Source organism: Pelobates fuscus, chromosome 8, assembly GCF_036172605.1.
Source record: "Pelobates fuscus isolate aPelFus1 chromosome 8, aPelFus1.pri, whole genome shotgun sequence".
In the NCBI taxonomy this organism is placed as follows: Eukaryota; Metazoa; Chordata; class Amphibia; order Anura; family Pelobatidae; genus Pelobates; species Pelobates fuscus.
This window is the reverse complement of record NC_086324.1, coordinates 36,091,117-36,109,990: the sequence shown is the minus strand read 5'-3', so window position 1 is coordinate 36,109,990 and position 18,874 is coordinate 36,091,117. Positions and strand designations below refer to the sequence as shown.

At 36.8% G+C, this 18,874-nt stretch overlaps 1 protein-coding gene across 1 annotated transcript in view; it reads left to right on the top strand.

The window, feature by feature from the left end:
- Nucleotides 1-18,874, top strand: part of LOC134571436 (sodium channel protein type 2 subunit alpha-like) — a 162,744-nt gene that overhangs the window by 115,276 nt on the left and 28,594 nt on the right. The window contains exons 21-24 of the mRNA XM_063429686.1: nucleotides 9,026-9,148; nucleotides 14,833-15,114; nucleotides 15,721-15,774; nucleotides 17,633-17,770. Coding sequence (XP_063285756.1) covers nucleotides 9,026-9,148; nucleotides 14,833-15,114; nucleotides 15,721-15,774; nucleotides 17,633-17,770 — 597 coding nt within the window. The remainder of the gene's footprint in view (nucleotides 1-9,025; nucleotides 9,149-14,832; nucleotides 15,115-15,720; nucleotides 15,775-17,632; nucleotides 17,771-18,874) is intronic.

Genomic DNA, 18,874 nt, shown 5'->3' with positions numbered 1-18,874 from the left:
AGGGTTAGTCCATTAAATATAGGGTACCACACTTAACGCATTTCTCCTTTCAAGGCTTTGTCAGAAGTCAAACTTAACACATTTCTCCTTTCAATGCTTCCTCATAAGTCACACTTCTGATGAAGCTTTGAAAGGAGAAACGTGTTAAGTGGAGCCCCCTATAGTTTATTTGGACTATTTATTGTTTTTATCCATATATTTTTTATTGAATGTTTTGATATTCAATTAATGTAATAGAAGTATACATTTTAACTCCAATATATTACATATCTTCTTGACCATCAATTTACCATACTGCATCTTGGTAGCAGCAATATCCCAAGGTGGGGATTATATCACCCTGGCTCATAACACTAGAGCAAGTCCTGCTCTAGGAATTGTAAGTACAATTCTTTATTTTTCTATCTGATTAAATCAGTACTTACTTCACCATTGGCGGTCTTGTGCTTCTGTTTCTTGTATATACTCTGCAATCAATACCTTATTGGAGATTTCCTGCAATTTGGGTCAGCATATCTCATAAAACGGGGATTAAACTGTCTGTGTGCATACAAGCAGAGCTCTACGTTAGCTCTGGTAAATGTGAGTGAGCTCTCTATAGCAATTTGAAAACATATTTATATTATCAGACTGTATTGCACTATTTTTTGCTCTGTTTTTTTTTTTTTAATTCTTTATTTTTCTCATTCTGCAAATATGTCAGAAGTACAATTTATATTGGTTGACAGATCATAAGTATATAACAGGTTACAATACGTATATTTCACAAGCGACAGGTATGCAGAATGAGGGTTTTTTGTTTTTTTGCATGTACAAGCAATAACTAAAGCATATATAAACAAGATATAAACAAGATATTCCGACATTCTAATCAGCTTTTTAAATGCAGTATGTTGTTAAGATTACAGGTACAGAGCAAGCTGCAAGTGGGTAATATGTGTGAGGGTTCTTGCTTAAGGTGCTCGTTTGGCAGAGTGGGGGTTGTCGTCATGATATGTACAGGCTTAGGCTGGAGATATCACCAGTGGGGTCGTTATTTACAGATCGGTCCGCAGTATTTGAGCGTGTATGGGTAGAAGTCGTTGAGTAGAACCGCGGGGGTGTCGTCTCAATGCCTGCCTGTTTGGGCTGTATTGGAAACACTGTGGGTCAGTGGTTTCAGTGGTGTGGTCAACGATAGAGGGGGAACTAAAGAAAAATAAAAGAAGACGTAAGACTGCGTCTCCTCAATAAGGCGTGTGGCTTGTCTGGGGGCTGGTAAAGCGTGAGAGATGTGCATCGCTGGTCTTTGGGCCGTGGTAGTGTGGTGTGTGTCCGTGTCCTGCTGTGGGTGAAGACTTGGTGGTGTGATAGTAGGTTCTGTCCCTAAAGGATAAGGTATATGCCCTGCTTGACGCTAAACAAAAGTTGCAACTATTAAAGTAGAGAAAATAAACTTCCAATAAAGATTAACAGTTTTGGTGTGACAGTAGCTGGGGTTCACAGTCATTTGTGGAAGGCTTTTGCCCCCCCCCCCCTCCCTTTCCAATCTGCAGGGTTGTCATCCCTTGGGGTGAGTTTCTCCTGTGCCCTAGTCACCCATATGCATAAGGGGGGGGGAGTACTGCAGAGGGCATCCGATCCCAGAGTCTGTCCATTCCTGGGGCACTTCAGCCGCAATGTCCAGTTCCCGGTAGATGCCCAGTGTGAAGTGAGTTCCTTTGCCTCTAGGTAGTGGCACGGTCAGAGGGCTCTGCCGCTCAGGTTCGGGGCTCAAACACCGCTGTCGTCTGTGGGTTCCAGTGGTGCCGGTTCTTGGGTGCCTTGGGCAGGTTGTCCTGGGTCGATGCTGTTCCGATGAGGCCCATATTTTGTAGGATAGCCGACGCCTCCTTAACGTCCTGGGCAGTGTGAGTCACGTCCCCATGAAAGATGGTTAGGGGCCGTGAAAGATGCCAGCGGTAGCGGGTTTTGCGCTGCTGTAGTATTGCCGTGAGCGGTACTGCCCGACAGGTCGGCGTAGAAGTTGACCTCCATTTCCTCAAAGCGGTATGGCAGCTTATCCCTGGAAGCCGCTATCAGCGCCATTTTGTCCTTCATGTTTCAAAACTGGACTATCAGGTCCCTTGAGGCCGTGGGGGGTGCTTTCAACGGTTTGGGCACCCGGAATATTCCCTCTATCTCCAGGTTTTTAGCCTGTCTTGATGTCAGCAAGTCTGCTATCAGGCGTCTCACCATGTGTGGGAGTTCCTCTTAGGGGACGTTATCTGCGATCCCCCTTATTTTAAGATTGTTTCGCCTGCGTGTGTCTTCCTGGGCCGCAAAGCGGCGTTCGTATACAAGGTTTTTCTTTTGCAGGTCGTGGACTGCTGTTTGCAGGGATGCAATTTGTTTAGTGCCTTCCGTGGAGGTTTTTTCAAGGTTTCCAATAGTGGCCATATCAGCCATGAGGATTTGCTGCAGATCTGCTAGAAGCTCTTTCATTATGGCCGTTGTTACTGGAGCAGTGTTTGGGTTCGGCCGTGGTGTCAGCGGTGCGGCTGCCAGTGCGGGTAAGTACCCCTCGCCCAGGTCAGTGGACTGGTCGTCGGAGAAGTCCGAGCAATCTCCCATGAGGGCCGCCATTTTGGACTCTTGCATGCTGTTTGCCTGCTGCCACATGTCGCCGTTGGACATCCCCTCACGGGGTTTATCAGGTCTCATCTTCTTGCTTTTTTTCCCCATGGTAGGGAGTATAGCTTGGGGCTTTTCCAGAGCGCAAAAGTGCCGGTAGAGAAGGCTGTAAAATGCCGATTTGGGCCTTTGTTTCCAGGAGCTCAGGAATCGTGCGACCAATCGCTTTGGCAGTTAGGCTCCGCCCCCTCTGTTTTGTTTTTTATTTGAGGTTATTTAAATTGGAATATTCCAGTGGTTCATGTACGTATTTACACACTGAGGTTTTGGTGCAGTAGATCCTTGTTTTTTTCTATTTCTCTGGTATACAAACATGAACAGTTTAGTTTTTTTCCAATAGAAATGCATCTTTATTACACAGTTATAAAATTAAATACGTTTTAATAAATCACATTTAACTATGCAAAATAAATTCTTAAACTATATTTTATTTTAATAATCTTCCGTTAGATTTATCAAAGTAACAATGAACGCATCAAACTGAATGTGCACATTTGTCATTTAGCTGTCAGCTTTTATAAATTAGTACAATGTACAGCTGACTTTAGCACATTTGCATTAACTTAATTTACTTTATTAAATATTGGCTTTGCTCATATTGACTGCCACTCACTTAAGCCTTAGTTAAAATTGATCAATTTTTTTTTTTATCACTTTAGGCTTTTGAGATTTAGATTCATCTAACAATAGATACTTTTTACTTATGGTTATATTTTATTTTAGTTGTTACATCCTAGTTTTTTTTTTAAATCACCCCAACCTTTCTCTAAATTGTCCATAAATTAAATGCAAATTAACTAAAATGATCTTATTTGTCACAGATTTTAAATCCATATTTAAGTTTAAACTAAAAGTTATTTTAATAATAATTTTAAATAAATACATGATATACATTTTGTACGCAACTTGAAAATGATTCTTTGTATTGTTGGATAAATCTAGTTTCAAGCAATGATTCACATTTTTTCAAAGACTTGATTTTACTAAATAAACTGTACACATAGACACACTTTTGGACGATTAGATCTGTGTGCTCTTGCATTCAGAATTTTTCAATAAATGTGTTGTTTAAACTGCTCTTTGTAAAAAAATAAGTGCTTAAAAAGTATCGATTTTGTGAAAAAGGCACTATTCAAAATAACCACTTTCTATGCAGCATAAGCACACTCCACAAAAATGTATTAAAGCAAAAAATGGTAAAGCACTAGACAAATATAAACAATAAACAAATAAATACTCACATGAAAAAGAAGGCCCCCTTTTGGTTTAAAAAGTTTGTATCTGCTGAACAATAATTTGACAGTGTTCAAGGGCCCAGTAGATTTGATCACTATTCAATTTTTTGAATAGTGAACAAATTGTCATTCTACAGGGTGAGTAAAAAATCTGGAACAAGTCAGGAACCACCCAAAATAGGACATTTTAGGACATTTAAGTTGATGACTTTCCAGATGATAGATAAGTAGTGTAACATACATATTTGTTACATTTGTTGATTTATTAGATGATTTATGAGATAATAATGAAATGTATCTGTCATTAAGCACTGTTCCCGGTGTTTGGCTTACCTTCTGTATTTAAGGCATAATCCCATATTACTTACTCTCTACCCTGTTTACTGTACCAAAAACCAATGCAGATACTAAGACAGATATTAAATTATTTCACAGCAGGTATATCCTTTTACTTAATGTTATTTGAAGACTGCTTATGTACCACTAATCATAAAACTATAGTTGCAATTTAGGTGCATGTGTGTGGAATTGTAAGTGGTTTAAATCTGTTTGATATCAGTATATGTTGTTAGATATCAGTATATGCTGTTAATATGATTTATTAAGTAACTGATCTTTGATGATTTTGTCCATAACTAACAAATTTCTTGCCTCTTACTGAATAGAACTTATGTTTATAGTAGATGCAGTTAATATTTAAAATCTTGTTCTCCGCATTGCAGGTTTCATGCACTGACATGCATTTCAATTTAAGAACTAATGTTTTTCCTTTTTTTTTTTTTTCATTGTATCATATTTTCCAAAAAATGCACTTGCCATGGTGCAGGTCAATGAAACAAAATAAAAAAATAATAACTATAATTCTAAACACTGCAATGGCAGATGTGCTACTGAATATATAGATGTTAAGAATTTTTGTCAATCTTGACAAATGATTGAAAGGGGGAGAGCAGGAGAACCCTCCTAGAGAGGATTCTCCTGCTCTCCAACACAGCAACTAGAGCACATGCACTGTATTGTCTGTGTCCGTAATTACATCTGTAGCATCTTGCTTTTACTAGGGGAGTATAGGAACATAGTGACAGATGTCACACCATTCTGATGCCGATGCCCTGGCAATGAATTCATTATTTTGGCATTATGGGTTCCCAAGACGAACCATGGTGGTTCTGGCATCTTGGGATCAGAGGTAAGTATTAATATAACAGCTCCTAAAGGAAACACATATTTTTAGCTTTCCATTTTCCCCCCATTGTTGTAGGAGCTTTCATCTGTTAAGGTAAAGCTGTCATGGCAGATTCACTTTAAAATTGTTCATGGAAAAAACTAAAAAAGCTGTGTATGAAAAACAGACTGAAGTTGATGTGAAAAACGTAACCGGAGTCATTGAGAGCCATTTCTCTGCTGATTGACTGCTAAGTAATTATCCTCAGTCAGGGTGGAAAGATCAGCTGTCACAAAGCATCCAATCATCTAACGAGTAGTTCCAGGGAAAAACACATGGCAGCCCTGATTTGCCGGTGACTTAATAGTGATTAATGGATAAGTTCAAATAGCCTCATCCCTTGGCTCTTCTGTACTTATTTTCCTTGTTTTGTCAGAAACACATTTTGAGCTGCTTTCTAGTAATAAATTACAATGTGTATAATTCATGTCCTTTTTCAAAATGTTGTGAAGGCCACAACAACAAATAATTTATCGTGAGCAGCTAACCAGGTCCTACATAAGGATGATGTACCAGTTTCTATTTCCAATGGAATTGCAGGTCCAAACTAATTATGTAGAGATGGGATACAATTTGATTGACTTTTAGTAGTGTTCACTGAATAGCAATATGTGGTGAATTGAGAACAGACTTTGCCAAACTTAAGATTTTGTTTTCGGCTTGGTTATTTTAGCCTAAATTTGTTGGTCTACAATATTGGTTAAAAGTTAAGGGATTATAGCAGAGAAGGGATGGAGGGCCAATGCAAAAGGTCGTGATGTGGTGGATGTATTGTACTCTATTGTACATACTTTGAAAAGATTAAGCTAAGAGATCTGCACATTATTATTATTACTATTTTATTATTTATGTAGCGCCAGCAAATTCTGTAGTGCTGTACAATGGATGGACTCACAGGCACGTAATTGTAACAAGACAAATGGATGCACAGGAAAAGAGGGGTTGAGGGAGTGGGGTAAAGTGACACAAAATGTGTAAGGAGGGGTAATGCTTCTTACACTTGTGTATTAGGGAGGCTAGGTAGGTTGAAGCAGCATTATGTAGGGACTTGTAAGCAAGCACCAAAATCTTAAATTGAGCCCTATATCTAACTGGAAGCCAATGTAGGGACTGACAGAGGGGTGAGGCATGGGAGGTACGGGCGGACGGGAATATGAGCCTTGCCGCTGCATTCATTATAGATTGCAGCGGTACAAACGGTATAGACACGGAAGTAGCAACACTTGAAGGAGGAAAGATCAGAAGTTCTATTTTGGACAGTTTAACCCCTTAAGGACTCATGACATGTGTGACATGTCACGATTCCCTTTTATTCCAGAAGTTTGGTCCTTAAGGGGTTAAGGAAGTTAGCAGCCATCCAATTGGAAATCGCGGAGAGGCAGTCAGTCACGAGACACGAGTCAAGATGGGCGGAGAGAGATCAGGAGAGAACAGGTAGATTTCTGTGTCATGTGCATATAAATGATAATGGAAGCCAAAGGAGCTGATGGGTTTACCAAGGGAGGCAGTATAGATGGAGAACAGTAGGGGATCAAGGACAGAACCTTGGGTAACGCCAACATAGAGGTGTTGGGGAGAAGAGGCAGAGCCAGAGAAAGAAACACTGAAAAAGCGCTGGGAGAGGTAGGAGCACCAGAAGAGAGCAGTATCTTGTAGACCGAGATTATGGAGAATGAGAAGAAGATTTGATGATCAACAGTGTCAAAGGCAGCAGAAAGATCAAAGAGAATTAGGATAGCGTAATGGCCGCGAGGTTTAGCCACGATTAAATCGTTGGATATGTTGGTCAGAGATGTTTCAACAGAGTGACTAGCATGGAATCCAGACTGAAGTCAATTTTGCATACACAACTCTCTCAAGGATCTTGGAGGCAAACGGCAGTAGTTATGTAGGGCAGTAGTTGAATGGGGAGTTGGGGTCAAGGTTGGGCTTTTTCAAAATTGGCATTATGGTTGCATGCTTGAAGGGTGAAGGAAATGTGCCAGAGGAAAGGGGGAGATTTAACATTTAGTGAGAGGAAGAGCAAGAGAGGGAGACAGAGTGTGGATGAGATATGAGGGAGTACAATCGAGGGAACAGGTGGTGGGGCGGGAGGACCGGAGCAGAGCAGAAACCTCTTCTGTTGTAGTAGGTGCGAATAAGCATAGAACAGTGGAGTGAGTGGGGTTGGGTGATGTATTGGAAGGGGAGGGAAAGAGGTTAGAGATCTCTTCCCTGATTGTAGAAATCTTCTCAGTGAAGTAAGTTGCAATATTTAAGGCAGACAGGGTGGTAGGAGGAGGGGGGCAACAGAGCGAAGGAGAGCATTAAAAGTAGGCATTTTTTGTTTGGCAGGACAGTGTGCTTATGAGGGTGTTGAAGTAATTTACTTTTGCAGAGGAAAGAGCCAGAGTGTAGGAGCGCAGCATAAATTTATGGTGGAGGAAATCAGGTGCAGAGTGAGACTTCCTCCAACAGCGTTCAGCAGTTCTGGAACATTTTTTGAGAAATTGGGTCAGCTTTGTGGGCCAGGGTTGTAATTGGGAACACTTGCTGCGTTTAAATGTAGGAGGTGCCATGATGTCTAGTTGAGAGGAAAGAGTGAAGTTGTAGAGTGAGGTTGCAGCGTTAGGGCAGGTGAGATTTGAGATGGGTAAAAGGAGAGTTTGGTGGAGAAATGCTGGAGATCAAGGCAGTGGAGGTTTCTGCGAGATTGGAGAGTTAAGGGTGGTGAAATTTGGGTACGGGGTTTGCCGATGTCAAAGGTCAGCAGATGGTGGTCAGATAGAGGAAATGGAACATTGGAGAGATTAGAGGTAGTACAGAGATTGGTGAAGATGAAGTCGAGTGTTTCCTGCTATATGAGTTGCTGAAGTAGACCACTGTGTGATGCCAAAGGAGGAGGTTGCAGAGAGCAGACGGGAGGCATCAGGGCAGTTGTGGTTGTTGATTGGATGTTAAAGTCCCCAACTATGAGGGAAGGAGTGATAGAGGAGAGAAAGTGGGGTAGTCAGGAAGAAACGTGTTCAATGAATAGCCTCAGATGACCGGAGGGGTGGGGATAAATGATGGCAAGTGTGAAGGAGTGGGCTTAAATATGCGGACAGTGTGAACTTCCAAGTAAGTAAAGGATAGGGCAGGGAGGAAAGGTTGAAAGGTACATTGAGGGAGAACATGTCTATAAATGCAAGTACAAGCCTTCATTTCTGGACAAATCAGTAGATAGGCAAACAGAGAGAGATTTAATCATCCTTTTAATCATTTTAAAATGAAAGAATAGCCACAAAATTGTGGTTGAAATCCAGACATCATGTAGTGATTTGTCTTATACACATCATATCTACCAAATGGTAGTATGACTTTTATATTAAACAAAAGCTTTCCACACTTGCCACAATATTATCACATGCCACGTAATGCAATTTTTCAGCTTTTGAATAACATTGCCATTAATTCTGAACAGATATCTATCATATCTCTTTTGGCTGGAGCCCTCCAGTATGATCAACTAACTGCTATTAAATCTCTAAGGACCTTGAGAGCATTGAGACCTCTGCGTGCATTATCAAGATTTGAAGGCATAAGGGTAAGCCCGAACTATAGTACAGGAGATAGCGACCATTCAACTGTATTATTTTCTAGTCTGCTTTTTTTTCTATAATTATCTAGCTTAGGTTTCCTTATCTCACATGAAACTGGCCATCAACAAGGACCAGTGAACATTAAAGGGTAAGATGGCTTTGCTTGTTTTTCCTCGTAGGGTTCATCAATTGGTGTGTTAACCATTGTACTCTAAAATGTTCCAAAGATTTCTCCTAGGTTTAGGTTGAAGATGAAGACCACAAGATATCATCACTGTATGTATGATGCAGTACATGTATGTATAGAGGATATGGAAGACCAATGAGATTATTACTTTTGTGTCTTTGTGTAGGTCTCTTTGGTTAGCTTAGTAGCTAATGCCTTGGGATACTCAGAATTAGGGGCTATAAAGTCCCTTAGGACACTGAGGGCATTGAGACCACTGAGGGCCCTCTCACGGTTTGAAGGGATGAGGGTAAGATGACTTGAAAGAACATGAAATAATGCATGCATAGAAATAACTGAATCATGCATGTACAAAATATGAGCATAAGGAATGATAAATCCATGCAGAAAGGCTGCAATAACCTCATACCTACTGTTTATCTAACAGAGTTGTATGGGAACAGATGCTTCAGCACATTGCCAACCATATGCTATCACACATACCAGCTTTGTTCGTATATGAGTCTATTCAACAGAAATCCAAAACTCTTTAGGGCTTATATCACCTAGGTATGTCCATTTTATAAGGCTAAATAGGTTTTACATTCAGGATATACTTTCTTTTTTTTATGTTGAAGCCTATTAAGATTTGCAATGTAAAAATATAAGAACTGTTTAGTACCCCACTGCCCAAATAAAAGGGAAGAATAAATAAATACTCTTTGGCACTGACACAAACAGAACGGGATTCATTTGAGCCACAGAATAGGTTTATGTGCTAAATATAGGCTACAAGGTTTATCTCCTCTAAAAAGACATTTCCCATGCTTCCTAAAATGGCAATATGCACAGATCCCAAAATTAATAATAGATTAAAAGTAACCTTGGTGTCCATCTAATTATCCCCTAAGTAATGGCACAAATTCAAAGCCGAATTTGTAATTTGAGCTACCTTGTCTTCATACTACATTGCTCTTTGCTGTTAGATTCTTGTCAATTTGATTTCCATGTCGTTTTGAATTTTGCAATAAAATAAACAAGTGGAAATGGATACAAAGTGTTATAAAATATCAGCTGGTGCTATAATTTTTTTTAAATCATAACTTTGGGGTTTATGAATTATTTTATTGTGGTGACGTGTCTTACGGAAATTAGAATAAAATAGCCATGTTGGATAAAAACTGTTAATCAGAGTTGGAGAGTTACCCTAGTTAATAACATTCTGAGCAAGCACACGTCAGCGGTAACAGTTAAAAAGATTTAATGCATCTCCTTTAATGATGTCTCCTGAAGTATCCACTGCCCTAACTATAGGAATAAACTGAATATATATGTAGACCAGTGATGAAAGCTATTGTTTTTTTCTCAATAGCATGAAGCATTTCTGTTTAATAGACCCGTTAATCTAATATTGAAAGCTATCGACTCTCAGGAAATATGTATTGTCATGAGATGCATGTATGCATTGCCTATATTCACCTGAGTAACACTGAGGTAAAAATGTAATCTAGATAATGTAATCTTCTAATATTGTATCTGCTCACTAAGCAACACATATATCAGTCACATTTTATTATGCTTCACTCAAGCCCTACAAACAGTTAAAATACCTATATGCTTAACTTCTGTTGACTGACATGCAACATGATGTCCCTTCTATAATAATTTCAAATTAGTTATATATAATGAAGATAATGTTTTTATTAGACTTGCACAGTGCGACTTCTGTACAACATTACCCCCTTCCACCTCTCCTACTTCTTCCCTCGAGAAGCCAGGAGAATTTATGTCTTGCCTGCAAAAGGTTCTAACTTAAGGGTCATCCCCATTCTGTCCCCAAATGTCTGCATCTAAGTTATTAAAAATATAACAGGGCCACCACGTATTAAGCCTGCTATAGATACAATCCGTGCCAGCGAAGCTACATGCTTAAATGTGTGTAGGTAATTGTCACCGTATGCATATTTATAAATTTGTGCATCTGTATATGTTTGGATGTACATGTCTTTTAGAATTCGTCACACATGCCAGCATTGCCACTCCTGAATATGGGCTCTGGATGTGTCTCTGATTGAGGTCAGGCTAAAGCCAAGTTTTGCTGCAGTAAAAACATCTCCTTGTGTGTCAGTCTCAGATAAGCACAATCACAAAAACAGCACGTCTGATGTACACAATTTAAGAACTAATTATATACTGGCTAATATTCAGACTGCCCCTCTTTGTCAAATACATGCCGTTTTAGGGAATATAAGCATCATTTCACTGACATTGAATGAATTTATGAAGCAATGCCAGTGCTATTGATTTGTGTTCCATCTTTATATTAAAGTATGTTTATAAAAAAACAAAACAGGAAGAATGAAATTAATGGAACATAAATCTGTGAATACATTTACCGTTTATGCTTCACCTTATTCATGCACTGGTGTTGAATTGTTTTTGGAAAATTTACAAACAGCAGCAGTCTACATTAATCTTCAGAGAAGAGACTCAAATGCATGAGCTAGATTTGGAGGACACGAGCATGCTTGACACCGCTAGACTTCTAATATAAGGCAAGTCAACTTTAAAACAATTATGTTAAAGTTGAACTGTCGAATGTGCATGTTCACTTGATTGCTCTAGAAATAATTCATATTTCAAACTTCCAGTCCAATTAAAATGAAAATCATTTTCTTCCTTCGGTTATTGTAGTCAAAGATTAATCAGTAAATGGAGAAGGAACGTCAAATTCACATCATAATAACAAATTTACACCACGCAGGTAGATAAGTTAGATCTGTCTTTTGTTCTTTTTTATAGTGTATTTAATGTACACTTTTATATTAGTTCAAAAGTAACCACTTTCTTACACTAAATATTTGTATGTGTCTGTTGGCTACACGGTTAAATGTGGTTATTAATTGTGTATGAAAGTTTCTTACAAATGAACCAAAAATGCCAAACAATATATTTGCATATCCGAAAACCTTCAAAAAGTTAAAAAAATAATAAAAAAATGTTTTAAACTACACTGTAATAATAAACGGAAAATGAAAAAAACTCAATAATAATATAATTTATGCAATAATAATGTTCATTCAGTCAGTCGTACAAGAAGGAATCCAGCACCACAACAGTTAAAACAATATGTTAAATCCACAACTTACTTAATACAGGAATAATGGATGTTGCTTACCTGCATTAGTGCGTAATGCTTTCTTCATAAGGAGTTTTCTTTTAACTTCGTCTATGCTGGATTGCTTACAGCAGAGTTAACATTGGATACAGAAACTATTTCACCAATTGGGTTGACCAAACATTAGAATCCATTCATTTTTAATGTCACTTACAGATATTTAATGCACCATTCTGTGGATCCATATCTTACAATATAAAATATATATAACAATATCTGCAGATTTTCATGGGTCTAAAATGAATTTATATTAAATCTGCGTTTTCTAAGGACTAGATGTTTTCTTAATTTTGTGTACAACAAAACCACACACTAATTATACATGTTATTCATATGTGTTTCGAGATTATCAGCAGTATAGTTTGAAATAATACTTGGAACACAAACTCTGGTTTGTATTCACAAAATTTAAGTTCACATTTGTTCTGTATGTCGCTCCAGCTATAATTTACCATCAGCATCTCATAAGTGTTTATGGTGCTTGATCACCATAAACATACAGATAGCATTTCTGATGATAGCCCACCATAACTGCACAAATAGTAGATAGACATCAATTTCAGCTCACTGATTCTGGTTGCAAACTTTACTACAAGCTAGCAGTAGTTCTGGTGGGATGTGAACTTATAACTTATTATTTTGTGTTCTGATCTAAATATAGCTCAGGGAAGGAGATGGTTTTACACATGCAAAGGCAGTGTTTGAATAAGTAAATGGAAAAGAAAGACTGAAACTTCAGTACATTTGTAATATTAACATGTACATATAAAACCAAGAATAGTTACAAGATATGGAGAAATGGAAAACACCAACAATTTATGTACCGTTGCCAAATATTTTTTAATAATTTGGTTTTAAAATTAACCTACACTCCTACAAATAAACCGTAACCCTAAACTCCAAAACCTAGTTTATAAGATGTTAAATTAAAACAAAAATAATCATTTCTAAACATGTAACTTTTTAAGAGTTTATATTTAGATAAAAAATAACGTTAAACATTTAGCATGCAATTAAACAGTTTTTTGTACACATAAAATCGAATAATTAGAAAGCAGCGTTCTGGAAAATAGATTAGCTGTTATTGATGCACCAATAGTTAAATAAGTTTAAGGTTGTGGTGAGGTGTGCCCAATTCATCTTCCATATGCTGTTAGTGACTGGAGTATGACACCTTATGAAATAGCTCAAGTCTTACTGTTGCTACACATTTTAAATATTGACTTTTTAGACTCAGGAGAATCTAATTTAATATTACTTTGAATGATTAATGTGACCAAATGAAAATTTTCACATTATTCAGAAATGCTGGGCTTTATGTTGCTAGGCCCACATCTATGCAGAGTACTTTGGTTTACAAGGTTTCAAATGTCTAGAAAGATACACATTGGAGTTTTATTTTTATTTTTTAATTTAAATGATTTTTATTTTATTTTTTACTTGTCAACACAAACTGCTTTAAACTCAAGTTGAGTGTATTCAGTTCACAAAGAAACACATTTTGAGATTTTTTACATTTCATTTAACTTAAGGCTGATGATTTTATGAGCAGGATACCCGCAAGAAATTCTGTGATTCCCTCTCTAAAAAATACTTATCTCAAGATCTTGCAATGTCGCAGTAAGTATTTAATGTACACATCCCTCTCCATGTCAAACACCTTTAAAATAATAACATTAAGAGACATAAACTCCCAAAATCAATGTTTTATTAGAACACAAATTCAATAAATTAATATCTGTAAAAACATGGTTAGTGTACTTTTTTTATTCCATTCAAAGCATTGATGCACAATTTTCATGTAATTTTCTGCAATTAGTAAAAAAATATATATTTAAAGAGACAGTCTTAATTGTTTGCCTCTGTTTCTTTTTAAGTCCGTACATGGACTTAACTAGTGAAAAAAAAACATACTCTGCCTCCTACATTTTAGAAACTAATAAATTAACTATATACTTATTCGTTTGAAGCCCAATCACATCTAGCACTAAAAATAAAACAAAAAAATACATTACTTAACTATTAATTGTTATTTGTTTATATTACGCTACTCAAAATGTTTAAAGACTGAAGTTTGAAATTTAGTGTAATGAAAAACAAAATTAAGTAAGTCTTATTTGCTAAGAATGTTACCATGCATAGAATGGAATGATAGTGAATATCTCATTACTGACTGCCTGGCTTTGAACACTGTAAAATGGCTAGTAGTTAATTAATTTGAGAATGTTTCATTCCATTGGATTGCTTGTGTCTGCATCTACAATTTAGTCATTTGCATGTTTGTGTAATAAATTATCTGTCCACCGCCATCTTACCATCACTCATATTGTATGTTTTTAAACATGGTTCATAATTATCAAGTTTGAAAGGAAGCTATAATTTATCCCTTGCTTGGTAAATGTAGTCAGTCTATTTTTATCTCATATTGTATATGTAACATTCATTTTTTTTCTTCTCTTAGCACGCACAGCTTCTCAGGTTTCACCATGCTTCTAGCAGGTTTTTCTTGTTTTATTTTTTTTTATTTTTTTTTGTATATATTTCTTTTAACAAAATTATTTTTTTTCTCACCTTAAGAACATTCTTACCTCTTTTAATCCCTTGAGTGTGAGCAATGTATCCAAAGAACATTGTCGAAGTGTGTTGTGCATATTTGGCAGGTTATTTTTCAGTTTGCTTTATTTATTTGGTTTGTTCATAGCATCTCATTCATAGTTGTGTTCATGTAAATATTTCATTATTATCATGTTCTTCAAACAACTCATACAAGTCAATAATAATCTCTCTTTCTTCCTTTTTTAATGTTTTTTTATTAGGTGGTTGTGAATGCCCTGATAGGAGCCATTCCATCCATCATGAACGTCCTCCTGGTTTGCCTCATATTTTGGCTAATTTTTAGCATTATGGGAGTAAATATGTTTGCTGGCAAATATGGCTATTGTGTAAATACCACCAGTGACGAGGTATTTTTAGACACTAGAGTCAACAATAGAAGTGAATGTTTGCAGATAATAAATGAAACGGGTGATGCCAGGTGGAAAATTGTCAAAGTGAACTTTGATAATGTTGGATTTGGATACCTTTCATTGCTTCAAGTGGTAAGTATCTTCTTTTATATGTATCTAAAATCACATGTGTGCATGTATGTATGAATATATTAAGTTACAGAACAAAAAAACTCACAGTAATATGTGCACAAGTTTCTCATAGCTCTATAGCAATTAAACACGTAGTAATATGTTATGTGAATTGCTGCTAGAATACTTTTATAGTGTACATTAAAACTGCTTTGAATGTGTAAATTAGCTAGCGTGTGAGAAAATGTAAAAATTTAGTATTAAACCATTTACCATTTTATTTGGCAAACAAGATAATTTCTGCCAAAATTAAGCTTTACATTCATGTGTGTTAGTGTATTGCTTTTAGAACTTTGATTATCAGATTATGTAGATAATAAAAACTAGTCCTTTAATATATTCATTTGTTGGTGACTATTTGACTAATATGTTGGCAAAATTTGTCTCATCATATAACGTGGAATGCAATATTAGTACATTTTGATAATTTTGAAACTAACGTTTTGATATTTACAAACAATTCTATTATAGCAGTATTTAGAAAGACAAACATCAAAAGAGAATGTGTAAAAATTCATTAATAACTAAAACATTTCCAATAGTAACTTTCATGAAAACCTCTTACAGGCAACATTCAAAGGCTGGATGGATATTATGTATGCTGCTGTGGACTCAAGAAAGGTTAGTATTGGTTAGTAATGAGTGACACAAGAAAGGTTAGCATTGTGCATGTGTATTGAAGATTAATTTGTTATATATATATATTGAAAAGATACACTGTAATAACTCACAGTAATGTGCAGTGTGTATGGGTGCAGTTTTTGACATTCATGGTATTTCTTTAATATACATTGTGCTATATAAGTTTTTGCAATTTTTGAGTGTCAAGAATTGTGTTAAATTGTTTTCTGTTATTATTATCATAAAATAAGGTGAATATGATGGCTACCACCAAAAAACTCTGTGTCCTCTGTTTTATTTTATTTTATTTCTTAGAATATAAGGGTACTATTTGCTTTCAACATATGTTGTTCAGTTATATGGAAGATCAGAGAGGAGATTGCATATACCATTCTATGCATGCATGATGTTGGTTTATTCCCTTGTTTCTCAACCAGTGTTACGCATACCCCAAAGGGTTCACACACCAAAGGCAGGGAGTATGCCAAGAGCTGGTCCGATGGCCACCTTATTGCACTCCAGGAGGCAGACAGCTGTGCGATAAGGCAGAGTAGACAGCAGGTGTCTACTCTTCCCTAATTCACTGTCCTGGAGGATGGAGGCAGAATGGGAGCTGTAATCTTCTAGCACTTCTAGCTCTTCTACCTTGCGTGCCCTGTGGTGATGACATCACTCCGGCACTCGCCCCCCTAAAAAGCAGCGAGGGGGCAGTGCTGGAAGAGCATGAAGATTACACAAACCCCACACTGGATCGCAGGGAAAGGATCCCCACTGCACCCCAGAGAAATTATCCACTCAAGCTCTCCAAAAGATAGGAAGACTGGGTGGGCTTAAATCAGCGAAAGTGTGTCTGTCAGTGAGTCACTGTACTTTGTGTGTAAATGTGTGTGTGTGTGTCACTCTCCTCTGTGTGTAAATTTGTGTGTGAGTGTCCTCTGTGTGCGTCTAGTTCTTTAACCAGAAGTCATTAATTATCCATATAATGTTCCTGGAACTGTTCATTTTGGCTTATCTTGACTATTCTTATTTCATAACTTTGGCTTTTGATTTGTGATTTCTAGCATCTTGGCGATACCCTAGTTACATATTTGGCCTTCAGGAATTCTTTCACCATATTATTTATATAGCATGAACATATATATTCTACAGTTCTTTACAGTTATAGAAAGGGTATATTTAGAGTTGCAGAATATTGGCATATTATTTCCAAGGTTTGTCTGCATGGCTTTCATAGAACCAAATCTATTTAGAAGCATGGGATATGCTAGGATATTTTAAGTGATGTCCATTACTGCCAAATGGACATTGTATCCACTGTAAATAAGGAGAAAGTGTTGGCTCCATAACAATGTTATGGGCTGTGCACCAATTTCATTGTTTGGGTTTGGGCACCCAGATTGAGTATCAAGGATTGGTAATAAGCTAATACATGGTCATTAGCAAATAAACAGGGGAACATTTTCACACACAGGGTTCTTTCAAATGTTTGTATTTACTTGCCTTCCATAGCCCAGGGAATAAGTTCATGAGTTGATGGAAGCAGTTAAGCATCTCATCATATTATTTACTTCTCTCTCATCACATGTGTATCAGGGAGTACGATTGGGTATGGAGTAACTCACTGCCCCATTTATATTCTCATTATCCTTTGAATGGGGGAATAAACATGTATTCAAATGTTACCAGCTGGTAAAAAGCCAAAAGGACTTTTTGGTTCTGCTCCCATGTTTTCTTTGTCACAGCATTGAATTGAGCTCTTCCCTGGCATTCTTTTGCAGTTTGAATGTATCATGTCTAGTAATAGTTAATTCACAGGATTTCCTAGTTTTATAACATCCAATATTCTTTTTGCTTTCAGCAAGATGAACAGCCTAAATACGAAGACAATCTTTACATGTATCTTTACTTCGTTATTTTCATCATCTTTGGATCCTTTTTCACCCTAAACCTCTTTATTGGTGTCATCATTGATAACTTTAATCAACAGAAGAAAAAGATAAGTATTTAATGTTAAGTAATGACAGCATGCAAATGTAGATTGCTCACAAAGTACAACAAGAACACTATAGAATAATGTACTCTCAGTGTAAGCTTTTTACAGTCCATGCCTATTACCACAGTTCCCCTAGTACTTAAGAAATGCAATCCTTCATTGATAAAAAAGTTCAACAACCTTGTAATACATAGACATTACACAATAGTGCCACCATATACAACAATACAACCCATAATCCCTAATCCAACACCTTACATGTGCAATAAGTGTACCAAACTGCCATATAGTTCATACATCTATTGCAAATAATTACCATATCATTAACAATATACCTTTATCATGTGAGAAGAAAAAAACTTAATACATGCAATTCAGCAGAACACGTCTACCATACACACAAAACACAATCTGCAACCCACTGACCAATAACATAAAGTGCTTTATGTGAGCACATGGGCCATTTGCATAAAGTGCAAAGTGTGAACATATGTGATATTTGTAGAATGTATTCCTGTACAATCTATTCTTGGTTAACTGAAATTATGACCTTTAGATTCTTAGTACTTTTAGGATTTGCTTTTCCCTAAAACCTTTTTACAAAAGCCTCCTAAATGAAAACATTTCAAAGCATTTAGGTGATATATTAAATAGTTTGTGTTGCCATGGTCACATAGATCTACTGGTACAATGAGTTGTAGTGTCTACACAGCTAAGAATAATACAAAATAAATAGAAACATACTAAACATCTGCATTCCACAATTGATGATGATGTGGAGTGCCATAAAATAAGCAGGGTTCCCCCAGAATCTGTTAACAAAGGATGATCCAAGTCAAGCCCCAATACCTTTTTTTGTAGTGAACTATAGGTTTTTGATAAGCTCTACTATTTCCTCATTCTGTGACCCATAGGAGTAGATTTTAATAATGCGTTCTGAATTAAGTTAGGCATATGTGAGACACCTCTTATGCATACTTACTTTCCAGTTTGTAGTGCAGGTGTAGACAAACCTTTTAAGCTGTGTTATGATGCTCTCTTCGGGATATTTTATGCTATTTTGGCTGTTCAAGAACACCAAGTACATTGTTGATCTTCAGAGCTTTC